General features: G+C 46.5%; 1 protein-coding gene across 4 annotated transcripts in view; it reads right to left on the reverse strand.

The window, feature by feature from the left end:
• The window catches only part of Tom1l2 (target of myb1 like 2 membrane trafficking protein), a 141,790-nt gene that overhangs the window by 11,173 nt on the left and 112,693 nt on the right, over positions 1–17,924 (reverse strand). For 2 of the 4 annotated variants that reach the window (XM_042671414.1, XM_042671406.1), the window contains 6 exons: positions 10,831–10,964; positions 8,370–8,418; positions 7,768–7,891; positions 5,748–5,865; positions 4,674–4,746; positions 1,770–1,859 (listed from right to left, as the gene is read on the reverse strand). In XM_042671414.1, the coding sequence (XP_042527348.1) occupies positions 1,770–1,859; positions 4,674–4,746; positions 5,748–5,865; positions 7,768–7,891; positions 8,370–8,418; positions 10,831–10,964 (588 nt within the window). Of the gene's footprint in view, positions 1–1,769; positions 1,860–4,670; positions 4,747–5,747; positions 5,866–7,767; positions 7,892–8,369; positions 8,419–10,830; positions 10,965–17,924 lie in introns of all 4 variants that reach the window. The other 2 variants (XM_042671397.1, XM_042671401.1) reach the window with 1 other exon arrangement.

Below are 17,924 nucleotides of genomic sequence, written 5' to 3' on the forward strand. Positions count from 1 at the left end.
GGATGAGTCAGTGGCCCAGGACCAGTTCATACAGATCTCGTTTTAGTTCAGCTAGCAATGGACCTAACTTTTATGCTGGATAGTCAACAGCTGAAGTCTCAAGAGAGGAAGACCCTAATGAGGCACTCCTCCACAGCTGGACTCAAGTCCATTTGACTTTCAATGCGATGAGAGCAAGGGGAGGCTATGAAACTCACCCCATAACACTTCAGCTAGCCCAATGCGGGGAAGTGTCTAAAAGCCTCTGTCCTCAATCAATAGTACAAAAAGTTTCCACGTAAGAATTTGTACTCAGGAAGTTTGGAAAGACTCAAGGTTTCTATGCTATGGGGCATAAGGCGAAGCAATTAATAAACATTTTAATCATTTGAATATCATTAAAAACCGCAGGCAGGAGGGTGAGACACCAGGTTAGCTGTTAGTTGGGTTTGTTTCTGAGAAATTGGAGACTGGAGTGCTACTGAGGACAGGCATTAGGGAGGCAGCTAGTGTGGGCAGAGGCAGATGTTACCACTAGCTGCCAAGTCCACACTCTGTAGTTTGAAGGGCAGTATCCTTTTTTGCAGGATTATTAGGCACAAGGGTACATGGGCTGGATCTTCCCAATTTGGACAGTGAATTATACATGGTTTCTAGGAACCTGTTCTAAGGTCAGAGTCTACCATGTTCCTGAAGAAGCCTATGAGGGGTCTGGCCAGCTTACCCTTTGAGGAATGATGTTAGGGATGATGCAGGAACTACTGCTTTCTCATTCAAGGAGAGAGAGTGCCGCTAATGCAACTGCCATCAGCCCTTACATAGGCAGGTGGCCTTTGTGCTGCCTATATAGTCTTGGACCTTCTTGCCCTACCAAGTACCTGCTTGTCTTGGTTCTTCACCTGACCACATCCTGGCCAGTGTCCAGGGGTGATCCTGTGTCTTTCCCATCCCACCTACCTGGAAAGCAGAGCCCTACATATCCCTGTCTATCACCAGTTCTTCTCTGCGTCCTCACTCACTCTGGCCCCTCCACATGCACGTAGAGCTTTGGCTCTGTGTTGGAGGTGAACTGGTCACCCCAAGACAGTCAGGGATGAGGTCATTTCTCTCCCAAGGCTATCCATTTGGCCCAGGGCTACCTGAAACAGATAAGGTAAGACAGTTCCTCCCAGGGTTCTATGCCTCAAAAGCACCTCTAATTAAGAACTAACTATGCTTAGGGAATTGAGTTCCTCCAACTTTGTCTTCTTTTAACTCTATCCCAACAGTGGGTGTGAATTTCTGTAAGAGGTTTCAAGTCCTTTGGGGAGCTTAAGTGAACATAAGTAACTATTATAAAAGCCCACCAAGCCTAGGACTGCAAAATTCCCATTAGGCTAGAGAGGCCTTCCTTGATTAGCCAGAAAAGCCTGTTCCCTTACAATGGTGTCCCCATCCCCAAGCACAAGCCACAGTGGTCCTGCTTATCCTGGAAAAACGAATACTGCCAGCGTTCTAGAGATAGTCAAGAGGAGGGATGGGCCCTCCCCTCACTCCTGCTAGTATCACATCATGAAGGCCCAGGGCCATGGGACCCAACAAAAACCCAGAGGTATTTCTGGGGCTGAAAGCCTGAGGCTTTAGAAGATTATATATAGATAGGAGGGGAAATTTGGCACCCCTGTCAGAAGGAGCGAGTATGACTGTATCCCATCTGATCACAAGGGCTAGGCAGGTGGCAAGAGGAAGGCACTGTTACACAGGTAAGGGGCTAGGGTGGGCAGCGGGCTTGCTCAGCTGTGGCTCCTCACCATTCCTTGGGACATGAGCCAGCTGTCTATGGGCTCCAGGTCAGAGTCCCCACCTTTCCCTCTCTGCTGGGCCAAGGACAGAAAGGTCCCAGAAAGAAAAGTCACAGCAAGACCCATGATAAAGAAGTCATAGCACATATTGTGGAAATAGAAAAGTCACTGTTCAGATTTGATGGTTAGTCCTGTGAGGAAATGTGACCAGATGCCCCCCCACCCCCCACCCAGGAACATCCTCTTACCTGCTTGGAAAAAAGAAGGAAAGTTTAGTAGCCATGAATCCCAGCAGGATAATAAATACTCATACCGACTACTGAACATCTGGAAAGTCTCTGAGGTCACATGTTACCCTAGACTGCTTCTCATGCATTTAGAGACACCAGGCAGGATGAGCAAGGGATCCCACAGAAAAATTCAATTTTTTTTTTTTTGTTGTTGTTGTTGTTGTCAGTCATGGGGCTTGAACTCTGTGCCTGGGTGTGGTCCCTCAGCTCTTCAGCTCAAGGCTACTGTTTTATCACTTGAGCCACAGCACCACTTCCGGCTTTTTCTGTTTATGTGGTGTTGAGGAATCGAAGCCAGGGCTTCATGCACATGAGGCGAGCACTCTACCACTGAGCCAACTTCCCAGCTCAAAAAAAATCCAATGCTACAAGACTATTTCTACATTTTCCTTATTCCTGAATTTTTCTCTTTTCTTTCTGTTAGTCTGTTCTTTTCCTAAATTCTTAATTTGAATGCTGTTGGGTATATCTTTTATTGCTTATTTATTTATTTTTGTTTTTGTGGGTTGGGAATGGAACCCAAGGCCTTGAAAATGCTAGGCAAGCAGTTTACCACTGAGTTACATCCCTAGCCCTATACCCTTTTAATTAAATAAATAAATATTTTGTGTGTGTGTGTGTGTGTGTGTGTGCTGGTCTTGGGGCTTGAACTCAGGGCCTACGTGCTGTCTCTGAGCTTTTCTGCTCAAGGCTAGCATTCTACCACTTGAGCTACAGCTCTACTTCCAGCTTTTTGGTAGTTAATTGGAGATAAAAGTCTCACAGACTTTCCTTCCCAGGCTGGCTTTGAACTGTGATCCTCTCAGATCTGAGCCTCCTGAGTAGCTAGGATTACAGGTATGAGCCACCAATGTCTAGCTACTGCCTTTTTCTAAGTGATAAAAGTATTTAAAGTAGGGACAGCTGACATGATAGGATCTTACTGTGGAGGTGTGAGTGCACAACATGCTCTCCTTTATTGTGCTCTCAATTTCTCTCTTGGCCCACTTTTCTTTTCCAGGTCAACATGGCTTGGGAGGGGCCAAGAGAGCCTATACAATATATGTGTAGACACATACACAGACACACGTAGCCAACACATGTCCAGCCACCTACTGAGGCTGTGCCTAGCCCCGGTGAGCAGCAACAGGAGAAACTATGCCTATCACCATGGGGCAAACTTGCTAGTTAAGACCTTTGAAATTAAGGAGCCAGGCCAAGACACACACTCAAAGGGTAAAGGGTGAGAAGTCATCCACATCTCCCGGACTTGGACCCAAGCCTGGGTACTGATAACAGCAGGGGTGAGGCAGAACGTATGTTGGCATGATGGGGCAAGCCCTAGAACCAGAATGGACAGCAAACAGCCTTGCTGATAGATGAAGTTAATCTAGGCCAGGCCAGGGCCAGGCAGAAGGAGGGGGCACCCTCACGAAGCAGTATGCTGGCAGACCTCAGCTCAGCTCTCTAATGCCAGGTTAGGTGCCAGGACAATCTAGCTAATGGGAAAATGAGCTATGACTTGCATGGATGGGGAATGGCACTGATGGTCCCTGCTATAGAAGAGTAGGGTGCTGAGAACCCAAGGCATCTGGCCAGTTCTTCTGCGCCCCCTGGTGACAAGTGCCAAGGATGCATGTTTTCAGATCAAGTTGGCTAGGTTAGCTTGGGAGTTTTCTCCCCACGGGCAAACTTTCTCATGACATCAGGCAGAAGCCAGACAGCCTGTCTGGGCCCACTTAAACAAGAACTGCAAGAGGCAAGGAACCGGTATTTGGGAAGCAGAGAGCCCTATGCAAACCTTCCTGTCCAGCAGACGGGTAGGTATTGCTTCCTTCTACCAGGCCTAGGGGTCCTGGCAGGAGTTCCAGCTGTGTTAGACAGTTGCCATGGCAACCCTCCTCTTCCCTGTCCTGCAAACATGAATGCATTCATATACCTCCTAGTCAGGCTCACAGAGAAAAATCTTGTAAGAAGTATTAGACATTAACACTTTACCCTTCTATGATATGAAGTTGTAAAGAAACTTGGCTGTATTTTGGGGATGCAAATGCCAGCCTCCACTTCAAAGTGTCCCCCTCCTTGGCTTTGTTTTTTCCAAGCCTGGAGTTTTCCAAGGCAGCCTCCTAGCCTCCTCTAACTTCCTTAGCTCCCCAAACAAGTCCTGACCACCAAATTGCCTTCTACTAGCATTGGCACTGCTTGGCTAGGCCAGCTGCCAACGGTCATCAGAGTGACTCAGATCAGCATTCATCTTCCTTATGAAGGAAATGCACACTCCCCCAAGGCCTTGTCATGTGTGGGGAGAATCCTATGTACACATAGAATAGGAGCTATGAAGCTGGACACTCCTAGGGTAGAATCCCCATATGCTTCTGCTCTCCAAGAATCCCTTGGTTTGTCTGCTGCCTCTCTGGGTTGGTTTCCTCTTACGTATTACAGGAATGTCACCTCACAGTATAGGGAGACTCAATGAGGCATTATTTGGTGGTACACAGTTACTTTAAGCATCTCTCTGGCAGCGCAGCAAGTCCTGACTATCTACATAAGCAAGCAGCTGCCGAATTATCCAGATAGCTTTGCCAAATGGCTTGTCTTTCCCTCCAGAAGACTCTGGGCAGAAGAACAGTTGAAGACCTACCACTTCCGAGTTCTGTTTCCGACTGTCTAATGCAGAAGCGAGTCCTCCAACAGCCTGAGGATCCTCATAGGTGACCCTAGAGAAAGTGGTGGGAGCAGAGGTGAGTTCTTCCCCCAGTGAACTCAGGAGGTGGGATGGAGATCTGTAATTACTTTCTATCCCTTGGTACCTTCTTTGTGTGACCTTGGACTTGGGTATAGGTTGAAGGTTCATGCTGTCTTTCTGCAGCTGAAGCAAAGAGGCTGGCTTTTAGCACAAGCTTACCACCCAACTCCTCTGAGACCTGGAATATTGTGTGTTTCAAGGTCCCATTCTTGAATAACGATCCAAGGGCCTCTCTGTCAGGATGTCAAATGTGTCCCAAAACTCCTCAGAGGATGGAGTTTACATAAAGGCAAAGTAATATTAATTCTGATTTTATAAGCAGCACCCGCCTTTAGGCTAAAAAGAAAGCTCAAAGTATGTTCTATGCCTAAGAATCAGGGGTTTGTGTATTTTGGAATCAACTCTTTCAATTCCATATGGCTCATCCTTGCCAGAATTATTGCTGGAGAAGCTTCTTCCCTAACCACTTATTTTAGGCAGCTGAATCTTTTTATTTGCTTGTAATAGGGTGGCTTCAATCTCTTGGTCTTCCTGCCTTAGTCTCTCACATGCTGGAATTATAGCTATGTACTACCATGCCCAGCAGGCAGTTAAATCTTACTACTAGGAACCTGTCTGGGTCACTGTCTGGCTGTACCCTCCCAAGTCTGAACTCCTGAATGTGAGGAACTTGAGCAAGGCAGTGCCTCATTCACAGCATGAGCAGGAAAGAAAGAAACATAGTCTCTTGTGACTGAAAGAAGAATGACACCACAGTCAACCCTAAGGGCAGAGGAGAGGGGAAGGAGGGGAGCTGGAATTCATTGAGTACCAGCAGTGAATGCCAAGTCCTCACAGCTATATTTTTAAGTTCCTGGCAGTCTTGGATCTGGTAAATAAAAGGCTTCTTTGTGATGGCCTGGGACCAGGCCTGAGTCCACTCTCCCTCACCCTCCAATATCTTTTGATAGCACTGGAAGGGGCCCCACATACGTCTTGCGCTGCTCTGCCAAGGAGTTCCCTCTGGTCTGGGCAAACATGTCAAAGCCGTCACGAGGATTACACTGTTGGAGTGAACTAAGGGTACCACTGACGCTCTCTGTCCCCAAGTCTGTGACAACAAAACAAGAGGCAGATGAGAACAAAATCTGAATTATGAACCTGGTGGTAGGCCCCAAGGCCAGCAGTTCAGCCGGTAGATTAAGGGCCTAGAGGGGGACAGGGCTATTCTCAGCACTCCTGAGACAGGACAGGCTCAGGAAGGGGGGGTGGAAGCAGGACAGCCACTGCTCCTAAGGCTGATCAAGGAAAAAAACAGGAGATTAGAGTTAGAAGGGAGGCTGCTGGCAATGACAGCAAGGACAAGGGCCATCATATTTCACCATTTCTACCATGACATTGCCAGAGTGCCCTGTGTTCATTGAATCACATTATATAAGGACTTGGGCCATTCACTCATTGTTTTGTTTTTGTGCTGGTCCTGGAACTTGAACTCAGGGCCTGGGCACTACCCCTGAGCTTTTTTGCTCAAAGCTAGTACTCTACTACTTGAGCCACAGCTCTACTTCTGGCTTTTTTTGGTTATTAATTTGAGATTAGAGATTCACAGGCTTTCCTACTCCAGCTGGCTTTGAACCATGATCCTTAGATCTGAGCCTCCTGAGTAGCTAGGATTACAGGCATGAGCCACCAGTACTGGGATTCATTCATTTGGCAGATACCCCTTATGTACCTGCCATGTTCAGAGACACACCTCCAAGGGACCAAGGTGGAATTTGACATGGTTCTGGCCTCAGGAGCTCACTAAGTAGTTGAATACGTAGGTATAAATGAATATATATTTATATGTCTATGCATATGAATTCATACGTATACAAACATATGTATTTATGTGTATCTCATTTCCTTCCTTCCTTCCTTCCTTCCTTCCTTCCTTCCTTCCTTCCTTCCTTCCTTCCTTCCTTCCTTCCTTTCTTTCTTTCTTTCTTTCTTTCTTTCTTTCTTTCTTTCTTTCTTTCTTTCTTTCTTCTCCAGTCTTGGAGCTTGAACTCAGGGCCTGGGCACTGTCCCTGAGCCTCTCTGTACTCAAGGCTAGTACTCTACCACTTGAGCCACAGCACCACCTCTGGCTTTTTCTGTGTATGTGGTACTGAGGAATCAAATCCAGGGCTTCATGCATGCTAGTCAAGCACTCTACCACTAAGCCACATTCCCAGCCCATATACATACTTTCACTATGGAAAACTAGAGTTTTTTCTTTTTCAGATCATGGAACACTTTAGATTGCTGGTATAGTTTGAGGAGGGCAATTAAGTGGGTATTCCTACTTCCTGTTTTTCAACCCACTGCAGACATTACCAATCAATCACAGATTCTTTTTTTTTTTTTGGCCCTGATGTTGCTTTAGTATTCTTTTCAACTTGTGTTCTAAGAAGCTTCACTGTGAGGAGAAACCTATTTGACATCCTCAGCCTAGTTAATAGTGAAAAATCACTTCAACCTCAGATTTCAATAAAATAAAGTAGCTTTTTTTGTTGTTTTCTTTTTTTAAGGGAACAATTAGGCAGGCACCGGTTGCTCATGCATGTAATTGTAGCTACTCAGGAGGCTGAGATATGAGAATCACCATTTGAAGCCAGCCAGAGCAGGAAAGTCCATAAGACTCTTATTCCAATTAACCACCAGAAAAACCAGAAGTGGCACTGTGACTCGAGTGGTGGAGCACTAGCCTTGAGCTGAAGAGCTGAGGGACAGCGCCCAGGCCCCGAGTTCAAGCCCCATGACAAAAATAAATAAATAAATAAATAAATAAAAAAAAGGAACAACTTACAAATCCTTGGAACCTCCCCCATGTCTGCTTTCCAACACAGATTTAAACTTCAAATTTAAGGTAAGAAATTAAGGAACTGAAGGTGATACATTTGGCCAGGACTCAGGAACATACTTTCACATGGATTTCCTAAAAGACTCTCTTCTAGCCTTCCAACAAAGGGAGAAACATTGAGACACTCACCCAAACCTGCAAGCTGAGAGGAAAGGGAAGATGGGGGTGCTGTGCTCCCCACCATGGGGCTCACCACAGCAGGAGAGCCAGGACCCAGGTCTATTAAGTTGTCTTCAGTAACTTCGTTCAGTACCTGTCAGGACATGAAATGGGCAATGAGATCCAAGCCCTTGAGTTAGTTTTGAGGTAAAAGCAGGTAGAGACCTATGCTAGACTATGCTTAAGGAAAGGCATCATTCACTGCCCAACACAGATGCAAAGTAGTTCTCCTTACCCACCTTTAGGGCCAACAGTGGGCCTAGGCTGTTGGTGAGCTCCATGCCTGAGCTTCCTCCCCTTCCCCACTTACAGGAGGCACAATGAGTCACCAGGGTAGTGACTGCCCTGGGAACTTAAAGCTATCCCATTGGGGTACTTGCTGGCTCTCCCTCTGTTTTTCTTTAAACAGAACTTGCTCTGCAGCTACCTAAGCATTTTAGTGTCTGTTTAAAAAACAAGAAACAAACCTAGAAGTGAAGCCCAACTAGGATAGCTCTTGTGTGTGTGTGTGTGTGTGTGTGTGTGTGTGGTGTGCTACCTCAGGAGATGAAGAAGGTATAAAGGACACTTACTCCATTGCTGGTGTTCTGAACTGATCGGCCCGACCTGTACCGCTCGAACCTATCAGAGAAGGGAAAGTAGAAGTAAGGAGTGTGCAAAGCCCTGCTGGCTGTGCTCATGACTTGTGAAGAATATAGGGAACCCAAGACAGGCCAAATTTCCTGTGAAAAGGACCAAACATTGGGGGAGTGAAGTGGACTCTACACTTAACCAACTTTGTCATGTCTTTCTCTATGTGGAACTCCAGCTTCTCCTGAGTTACTATCAGGGACTGGGGGTGGCTGGGACCTGGAGGCCACCAGAAGCATCTGGTGTTCCTCTGGCCTCTGGAGGAAAGGTTATTCCAACCCCTTTGCCTCAGGCATCCCATATATCTGTCTATAAAGCCAGGCTGAAAGGGTATAGGCTTCCTTACTTCAAAGAGCTCTGCTAGAGAGCAATTAGCACTTGTGGTTAAAATGCCCCTAGCTCAGTCTTTGCAAGAAAGGAGCAGGTAGAACAGAAACAGCTTAGAAGAGGGTGGCACAGGGCTCTAGCCACAGCTGGAGGAAATGCTCACCAGGAACTGTGAAGAGCTTTGGGCTGCTTCCCATCCCCATCAGGGGCTGTCAGGATAGTAGAGCGTCTCCTGTACCCAGAGTGAATGTATGGCTGCAGATGTGGGTAACTGCAGAAAGGATTTCTCCTGCCACCACCAAGCCATCCTCATACCAGATGGGGGATAAATGAGCAGCTGTGAGGATCATATGGGGGACAGTAGACCCTGTGCTGCATCATGTTTAAATGTTCCAAATGCCATAAGCAAAGAGGCAGCCAAGTGATTTTCTCCAGCCATTGTCAGAGAAATCAGGCTTTACAGAGGCACAATGGTTTATGTTGCCCCTTCCCCATCTTGTCACATCAAGTGCCTAGGGACAAAGGATCCTCAGGAGATAAAGTTTCTGGCTAGAGTGTCCAGGATGATTTTAAGAAAAGACTTGTCTGTCCAAGCATGGTGACACACACATGTAATCCCAACACTTGGGAGGCAGAAGCAAGAGGATTATGAGTTTCAGGATGGTCTACATTACACAGCAAAACCCTGTTTCCAAACAACAAAACACCACCTCATCAAATAAATAACTAAATAAATCAAAACCTGGGTTCTGGTAGCTCACACCTATAATCATAGCTACACTGACGGTAGAAATCTGGGGATCACAGTTCATGGCCAGTTTGGGCAGACACATCTATAACTCTTACCTGCAATTAGCCAGCAAAAATTGAAGCATAGCTCAAGTGGTAGAACATTAACGGCAGGAAAAAAGACAAGTGTTTTAACTGTTAAAACCCAAGCCCACCTAGTATGAGGAAACCACATAGCAAGACTAGGGAGGGGGTGGTAGGTTGTGAGCAAAGGCCTTCAGATCTGCTTCTGTCCTTGGACTGACACATTGGAGGCTGATGGGAGTCCCCACATTCCTACTGGCAGAGGTGTCTTTGTCAGATGAGCACAGGACCACCAAGCCCTACTGCCACAGTCAGAAGCTAAGACAACTGTAGGCGTGACAACCACATTACCCTCAAGCATTCAAGTACAGTATCTATCTTTTGACCCTAATTGATGCCAAATCCTGTTCTCCTAACAAATCAATGCAGTAAGCTGGTGCACAAACAGCCAAGACTGCAAATTTCCAGGGGATTCAAGCTACTGTCAGGCCCTCTGGAGCCTAGTCAAGGTCTTTTCTGGTCCTGACTCTGGGTCATCAGAAAAGCCTAAAGTGTTTCATCAGGAGCAGGGATAGGAGCTGTGCTTAGCATTGTATTTAAAACTAGGTCCAGATGAGACATTTTGAACTTCGTCCCCAAAAATGCTTTGGAAAAGGAGACAAATTTGCAGGTTTGTTACTTCAGGCCTCAAAGTGATATGGCTGCAGAAAGAACTGAAAGGAGTGTGTTTCCTGAGGAGCAGTGATGGAGCAGCAGCACTCCGCACTCCCACCCTGCCTGCTTCTCCCCAGAATACTCCAGACAGGCTGACATTTACAAAGATCTTCTTTTTTTCTAGATGGAAAAGAGGAAATCCTTTTTCTTAGTAGAGATTCCCCCCCCCCCTTTAATCCTTTTCAAATTCAAAAGATCATCAAAGGAGCAGGTGTAGCAGCTCCAGACCCAGACAACCCCTCCCTCCCCCAGTCCTAGCTTTACCTCCCTGCGGCTGGGGTGATGGGGGAAAAGGCAGAGCAGCTTGAGGCTTACAAAGGGCAGAGCTGAGTTCTGCACATCAACTACCTGCTGCTCAGTTCTCAGGAGAACAAGAAGCATTTTCTCTGTCATCTGGGGAACAAATTAGCATCTCTGATGAGTATTTTCCAACTCTAATCTTTTCCCAGCTCTCTTTCTTTCCCTCCCCCTAGCTTATGAAAGAAATCTCTCTGTTATGGCATCAATCTTTTCAAGTGGAAAAAAAAAAAAAAGGACTCTGGCCCCCACCTCTCATAGCGGAGGAAGACATTGTTGAGGTCGTCATTGACGTGCAGTAATTCCTCGGTGACCTCCTCATTGGACACGCGGGAGATGAGCTCTACGATGCGGTGCTGCATGGCCCGGCAGGTCCTGTTTAGCTCCTAGGGAACACACACACCTCTGCACAGCCTGCTGGGAATGCTTTTTGTCACATTCTATTGCCTTTGAAAAGATTTGTACTGATTCTTTAAAGTCACGGAAGGAGTACATGCTTGTTCATAAAACCAGACGTGCAGAGAATGCAAAGTAACAGCTCCCACCTCGCCACCTCCCCTCCTGCCTCCGAGGAAACAAGTAGAGGGACAAATGTGCACAGATTCGTACTGTTTTGTGAATATGTTTGTACAGATCATTTAAAAAGATATAATAAGGGCCGGGCGCTGGTGGCTCACGCCTGTAATCCTAGCTACTCAGGAGGCTGAGATCTGAGGATCGCGGTTCAAAGCCAGCCCGGGCAGGAGAGACCGTGAGACTCTTATCTCCAATAAACCACCAGAAAACCGGAAGTGGCGCTGTAGCTCAAGTGGTAGAGCGCTCGCCTTGAGCTGAAGAGCTGAGGGACAGCGCCCAGGCCCAGAGTTCAAGCCCCATGACCGACAAAAAAAAAAAAAAAAAAAAAAAAAAAAAAAAAAAAGATATAATAATGTGATTCTCTGTGGCTTTTTTTTTCTCAACAAAATCTTTCAAGCCCTTCTCACCATTACTTTCCTCATTCCTTTGTGTGTGTATCACAACATGGCTCACGTTCTGCTACTGTCTAGCACGGGGTCTCTCGTTTTTAGGCTAACCCAAATAATGCAGCAATGAACATTTGTATAAATACATGCTTACATACTTTAACAGGTACTGTCATGGCATAAGTTTGTCAGAAGTACAGTTTCTGGGTGACAGAGTATGTATGGTATTTAGAATATTGATTAGTAACAGTAAAAGGTCCTCTGAAAATACAGATCAGCTTGCTTAATACTGCCAGTAATGGCATGAAATATATATCTATATATACATACACATACATATTTAATTTTTAATTTTTTTTTGTCAGTTGTGGGGCCTGAACTCTGGGCCTGGGCACTGTCCCTCAGCTCTTCAGCTCAAGGCTAGCGCTCTACCACTTGAGCCACAGCACCATTTCTGGCTTTTTCTGCTTATGTGGTGCTGAGGAATCGAACCCAGAGCCTCATGCATGCAAGGTAAGCACTCTTCCTTGCCCCCATGAGAACATTTTATGACTGAATTAGGTACCTTTGGTGATATGTCTGTCACCTTGCTATCTCAGAAGCTCTGCAATCTCCCTGCTGGCTAAAGATGACACTTGCTTCACCCTCCCCCCCGCCCGTCCCCCCCAGTCACCACAGAGGTCCTCTTGACCTTTTTTTTTTTTTTTTTTTGTCGGTCGTGGGGCTTGAACTCTGGGCCTGGGCGTTGTCCCTCAGCTCTTCAGCTCAAGGCGAGCGCTCTACCACTTGAGCTATAGCGCCACTTCCGGTTTTCTGGTGGTTTATTGGAGATAGGAGTCTCACGGTCTCTCCTGCCCGGGCTGGCTTTGAACCGCGATCCTCAGATCTCAGCCTCCTGAGTAGCTAGGATTGCAGGCGTGAGCCACCAGCGCCCGGCCCTCTTGACCTTTAGAAGCAATCCTCTTGAGCATGGCTTGGCTTCCATGATTCAGCCCTGACCCAGAGCAACTGCTTCCCTGGTACTCTTGTTTGAACTTGTTTGTGAGGCTTCCTCACACACTTGCCAGGCCCCACCCTCTTGAATGCCAGTCTGAGGACGTTACCTAGTAAAGAAGTGGCAGGTCTGTAGGATGGCCCTTCAGCCTTTCCAACTACTGGAGATGCCTAAGAACAAAATTCCCAGCCCCAGGGTCCACTAGGATCCAGGCAGGTGAGATGCTGTCCCCATTTATCCAGACCTTGGGGAGAGCAGATGAGCCAGTGAGCTAAGGGGATAAAGAATGGAGACACTCTTCCTTCTCACAGCTGGGTCTCAGAGATATGTCAGCTTGAAAACATGTCTGGCAGAAGTAACCAATCTAGTCCCAGCAGGCACGGGAAATCTTTGCCTTTTTTTTTTTTTTTTTGTCTCATCATCTCACTGTCCTGGCTAGAAGGTCTTCTCTCCCACCAGACAGTAACCTCCTTGAGAGGGGGATTGTCACAGCCATCTGTGTATGCCCTGAAGCCAGGCACTGAGCCTCACATAGTGAAAAGGCCCCAGTGGTTGTCTGCTGAATTAGATCACTGAGATGGTCAAGCATGTAAAGTAGGAAACCCAGGGTGCCCCTTCTGCAGTCTCCCTGGTTCCCAGTAATATAGCTCTCACAGGCAGAATTACCATCACTGAGCTCCCAGTGAGCTTCCCCTCAGATAGCAACTCAGGTCTCTCTTTCCATCTCTGCAGTGTCATGACTGATACATAGGGGCCTACTCTCCAAGAGCACTTAAGAGAATAAGTGAGTGAAGATAGTTTGCATTCCTTCTGCCCACCTCAGTCCAAAGTATCAGCACTTTTTATCTCACTACTGCAGGGTATATATCCTGCAGGTGAGAGTTCGGTGAGGCCCTCAGCAGGCTGCTTCTTCCCATGGTGTTCAACCTTGGGGCTCCCTCTCTGAGAGTGACAGCAGCTGAGAAATGAAGCCTGGCCCAGGTATATTACCCTATGATCCTCTCAGTACAGCTGTATTTATTGGAACAGAAGAAATCTGGAATCAGGCAGCTAGGTGCATATAAGTTTAGTGTTCATCTTGACCAAAAGCTTTCTTGGAGACTCCTCGACTGTGGGTCTGCCACCTGGCTGGGCCTGTTTCTCTGGTCATGTTAATGTTTCCCCTTTGTCCTGGTTCTACCCTCTGCACAGTCACAATGGTGCTGTCAGTCTATATGATCATTGAGGAAAGAAGCCTAGTATCTGGTTCTCTGAACAGACTCCCATCCTAGGTTTTAGAGAAGCCAGTGTCATTCCTGAAGCAGACTCTCTAGGGCCCACGCTCTCAAGCAGAGGCAGACACCTTCTCCCCAGGCCCAGAACAAAAAGTACAGCCCTGTCTGGTGCTGCAAGCTCTGGGTAGGGGAGGGGAGGACAACAGTCAGATCTCATCAGGACTGAAGGCCAACAGGTAAATTTCAGACCCAATGAGTTAGAAGTCTGGAGCATATTGTGGGAGATAATTCCAATGCTCTACAGAAGCTTGGAGTATCACTGCCTAGAGCCCATGGATAATCTCCAAACATACCTCAGATTCAAGCATGGCAGTGGCCTTGGGTACTCATCACACTGCTCAGGAGCCCTAGAAGTTGGCACTGGCAAGCCATGTCCCTTCTTTTCTATCCACTCCTATGTATTCTTTAGAACCTCAGGTTATTTTTTCCATCCCAGTACTTCATCATATAAGCTCTCTCTCTCTCTTTCTCTTTCTCTCTCTCTCTCCCTTCCTCTCTTCCTCCTTCCCTCCCTCCCTTTCTTCCTTTTTCCTTTTCTTTCTTTTTTTCCTTTTCTTTTTCTTTTTGCTAGTCCTAGGTCTTGAACTCAGGCCTTACACCATGTCCCTGGTTTGTTTTTTTTTTTTTGTTTTTTGTTTTTGGTTGGTCGTGGGACTTGCACTCTGGGCCTGAGAGCTGTCTTCAGCTCAAGGTGAGATCTCTACTGCTTGAGTCACAGCACTACTTCTGGTTTTCCAGTGGTTTATTGGAGATAAGAGTCTCTTGGAGTTTCCTGCCCGGGCTGGCTTTGAATTGTAATCCACAGATCTTAGCCTCCTGAATAGCCAGGATTACATCCACTGGCACCTGGCTTGTTTTTGTTTTTTTGCTTAAAGCTAGCACTCTACTACTTGAGCCACATCTCTATTTCTGGCTTTTTGGTGGTTAACTGTAGATAAGAGTCTCACAGACTTTTCTGCCCAGGCTGGCTTCAAACAGTGGTCTTCAGATCTCAGCCTTCTGAGGAACAAGTGAGAGCCACCAGTACCTGGTGATCATGTAAATTTTCAAACAAAGCAAAGTAAATATACCATCACCTATACTCTGATTTTTGCCACATCTCCCATTTACCCATACCCCATACACTGGAAATGTTTTCTGGGGACCCCTGTCCATTTCTTCTCCTTTAAAGACTACAAAACATTCCAGGTACAGCTTGACAGCAGCTGTCATCTTAGATTGTAATGAGAGGTCCTATAGCAGAGCCTCCAAGTGATGACCAGACATACCCTACCCCAGACAGCAGAAACCCAGGACAGAAGTATGCTGACAGATGGCAATTAGATTTAGATGAGAATCATGCAGAACTCCTTAGCAGACTACAGGGAGTGCCTCAGAAACTAAGCCAGTGCAGTGGCTCATGCCTGTAATCCCAATTACTCAGGAGGTGCAGTTAGGAAGATCATGGTTCAAGGTCAGCCCAGGCAAAAGCTTAAGACCTATCTGAAAAACAAACTAAAAGAAAAATGACTAGAGGCATGGCCAAAGTAGCAGAGAGGTTCTGAGTTTAAATCTTAGCATTGTGAAAAATCAAGCATTCAAACAAGCAAACAAAACATAGCTACAAATCCCCCAAGCATTAGGACCCCTGGATGGGAGTGGGCAGGGACTTGTCTCCATCTTTCCCACAGAGCCTGCCCCAGCTGGGTGCTGGGGAGTGAGCAGCAGCAACAGACTGGTTAGTGCTCTCCACTTCTCCAGGACTCTGGCCTCTCCCTGTGTAAAATAAGAGGGCTGTGTACTTCAAACCTGAAGCATTCTTCAGAGTGCCAGTGAGGTGACCCAGCAGTCTCCAGGGCGCCTGCTCCACTGCAGGGGAGGCAGCTCTGCTCGTACCTATTTTGCATACTGTCATACTCTGTAGAATTCTGTTTTTAGAAGAAGGGGTTCCCATCAATTTCAAAACCTTTGGGGAGTGCTATAAGGACTTCTGCAGCTCTCACACTATGACCTCAGCTTAGAGACCCAAGATATAGACTGTAGTAATCTTATGGACACTAAGCACCAGAAACCTATGTCCTGGCCTTGCAATTGCTGCCTCTTTTCCCACTGCCCTCCTGTTGGGGTAGTGGCTGGAACAGTCTGCACTCTGCAAGCAGTCTCACAGGCTTCATTTTGGAGGGGCATCTCAACAACTTTTCCAAGTGCTCCACTTAGAGACAGACCCAAAGACCATCCTGGACCATCTCGTTTTTGTTTTGTTTTGTTTTTTTGCCAGTCATGGTACCTGAACTCTGGGCCTGGGCACTGTCCTTCAGCTCTTCAGCTCAAGGCTAGTGCTCTACCACTTGAGCCACAGCACCACTTCCGGCTTTTTCTGCTTATGTGGTGCTGAGGAATAGAACCAGGGCCTCATGCATGCAAGGCAAGCGCTCTATCACTGAGCCACCTTCCCAGCCCCCATCCTGGACCTTCTCTATCAGTCATCTCTGCACACAGAAAATTCTATCATTTTGTGGCTTCCACCTTTATTTATTTATTTTTATCATTTATCCTATGTATTAATAGGTTTTAAGTCACAACTGTTAAAAAAGGGAGGAAAAAAGAGATTGATCAGAATGTAAAGATTTCTGCTACTACTTCACTAGCTATCCAATCAGATGGCATCTCCAGTGCCATCCACAGCCAACACCACAGCAAGTGTTTAGAGATCCCTTTGCCTCCCTCTACCTCTAAACCACCAGACAAGAGTGACTCTGTTTTGGACCTAAGACAAGCAAGAGTCAGCAGCTTACTCAGCAGCTTACACCCTTTCCATCAAACAAAGGCTGGGCCAGAAATTCCCATAACACCTCAGTTCCAGCTTTAGTCTTTTTCCTATCTCTTCTTTTTTTTCTCCTTTCTTCCCTCTTCCTTCCTCCCACCCTCCCCCCTCCCTCCCTCCCTCCCTTCCTTCCTTCCTTCCTGCCTTCCTTCCTTCCTTCCTTGCGCTCAAACTCAGGGCCTGGGCACCATCTCTGAACTTTTGTGCCCTACCAATTTGAGCCACAAAACTCTTTCTGGCTTTTTGGTAGTTAACTGAAGATAAGAGTCTCACAGACTTTCCTGTCTGGGCTGGCTTCAACCTTGATCCTCAGATCTCAGCCTCCTGAGTAGCTAGGATTTCAGGTGTGACCCACTGATGCCCACCTTCTATCTCTTCTTAACAGAGGGTGAGAACAGCTCGTCACTTGTGCAAAAGCCTTCATCTATTAGATCACCTCACTACACAGCCTCTCTTTTCTGTCTAATTAATTAATCTCAATACCTTTATCTTCTCTTCAAGGGATAGCTTCAGTTCTACCTCTCAAAATAGTCATTTTTTTCATCTTTATAGATTTCCTCTGAACCCTCTCTTGGTTTGAAGGAGTACAGAATAGAGTCCTGAAGACCTGTTCTATTGCTGCAAAGGAGATGGGAGGGAGAATAAAGTCTATTGATGAGAAAGAGGGAATAATGAAGCTAAACAAGTAGATTTCTCTAGAGAGAATGCTGTGGCCATTCTGTTTTTGTTGAAATGAGATGCAAGAAGCAAGGAAGAGAGGGGGGTGGATATACCATCTGCTGCTTGAAGGAACAATGTGAAAGAAGCCTTTTATTATCTGATGAACAGCCATATAAGAATGTCTTTTTTTTTTTGCACCATTGGATTAATTAAAAGGTATTATTGACTGAAGACAAAGCTCAAAAGGGCACTGGATAATAGAATCAGGATCTTCCAAGATCCCAGAAAATGACACTCAGCTGCAGGTAAGGGCATACACTTCAACAGGGACAAATACAGCTTTGCATTTCAGACCTAGGCCCAGTGTCCATGCGTGGGGTGAGGAAGACCCAGCTTAACAGCCATACAAGGAAACAGAGGGGGGTTTCAGTTGATGGAGGCTTTCTATTTGACAGTCTGCCTCCTGCGATGGGCTGCCAACAGCTAGACCAGTTCCCCACAGACACTGGGCAGTGGGTGGGGCATATAGCAATCTTCTCTACTTAAAGATGTGAAAAAGGAATTCTTTTTTTTTTCTTCTATTGCCTCTAATAACCCACATCAAAGCTATAGGGAGACAGGCTTGATCTCAATGTGAGAAGGGCTTTCCAACA

Source organism: Dipodomys spectabilis, unplaced genomic scaffold, assembly GCF_019054845.1.
Source record: "Dipodomys spectabilis isolate Male_0828 unplaced genomic scaffold, ASM1905484v1 ptg000018l, whole genome shotgun sequence".
Classification (NCBI taxonomy): domain Eukaryota; kingdom Metazoa; phylum Chordata; class Mammalia; order Rodentia; family Heteromyidae; genus Dipodomys; species Dipodomys spectabilis.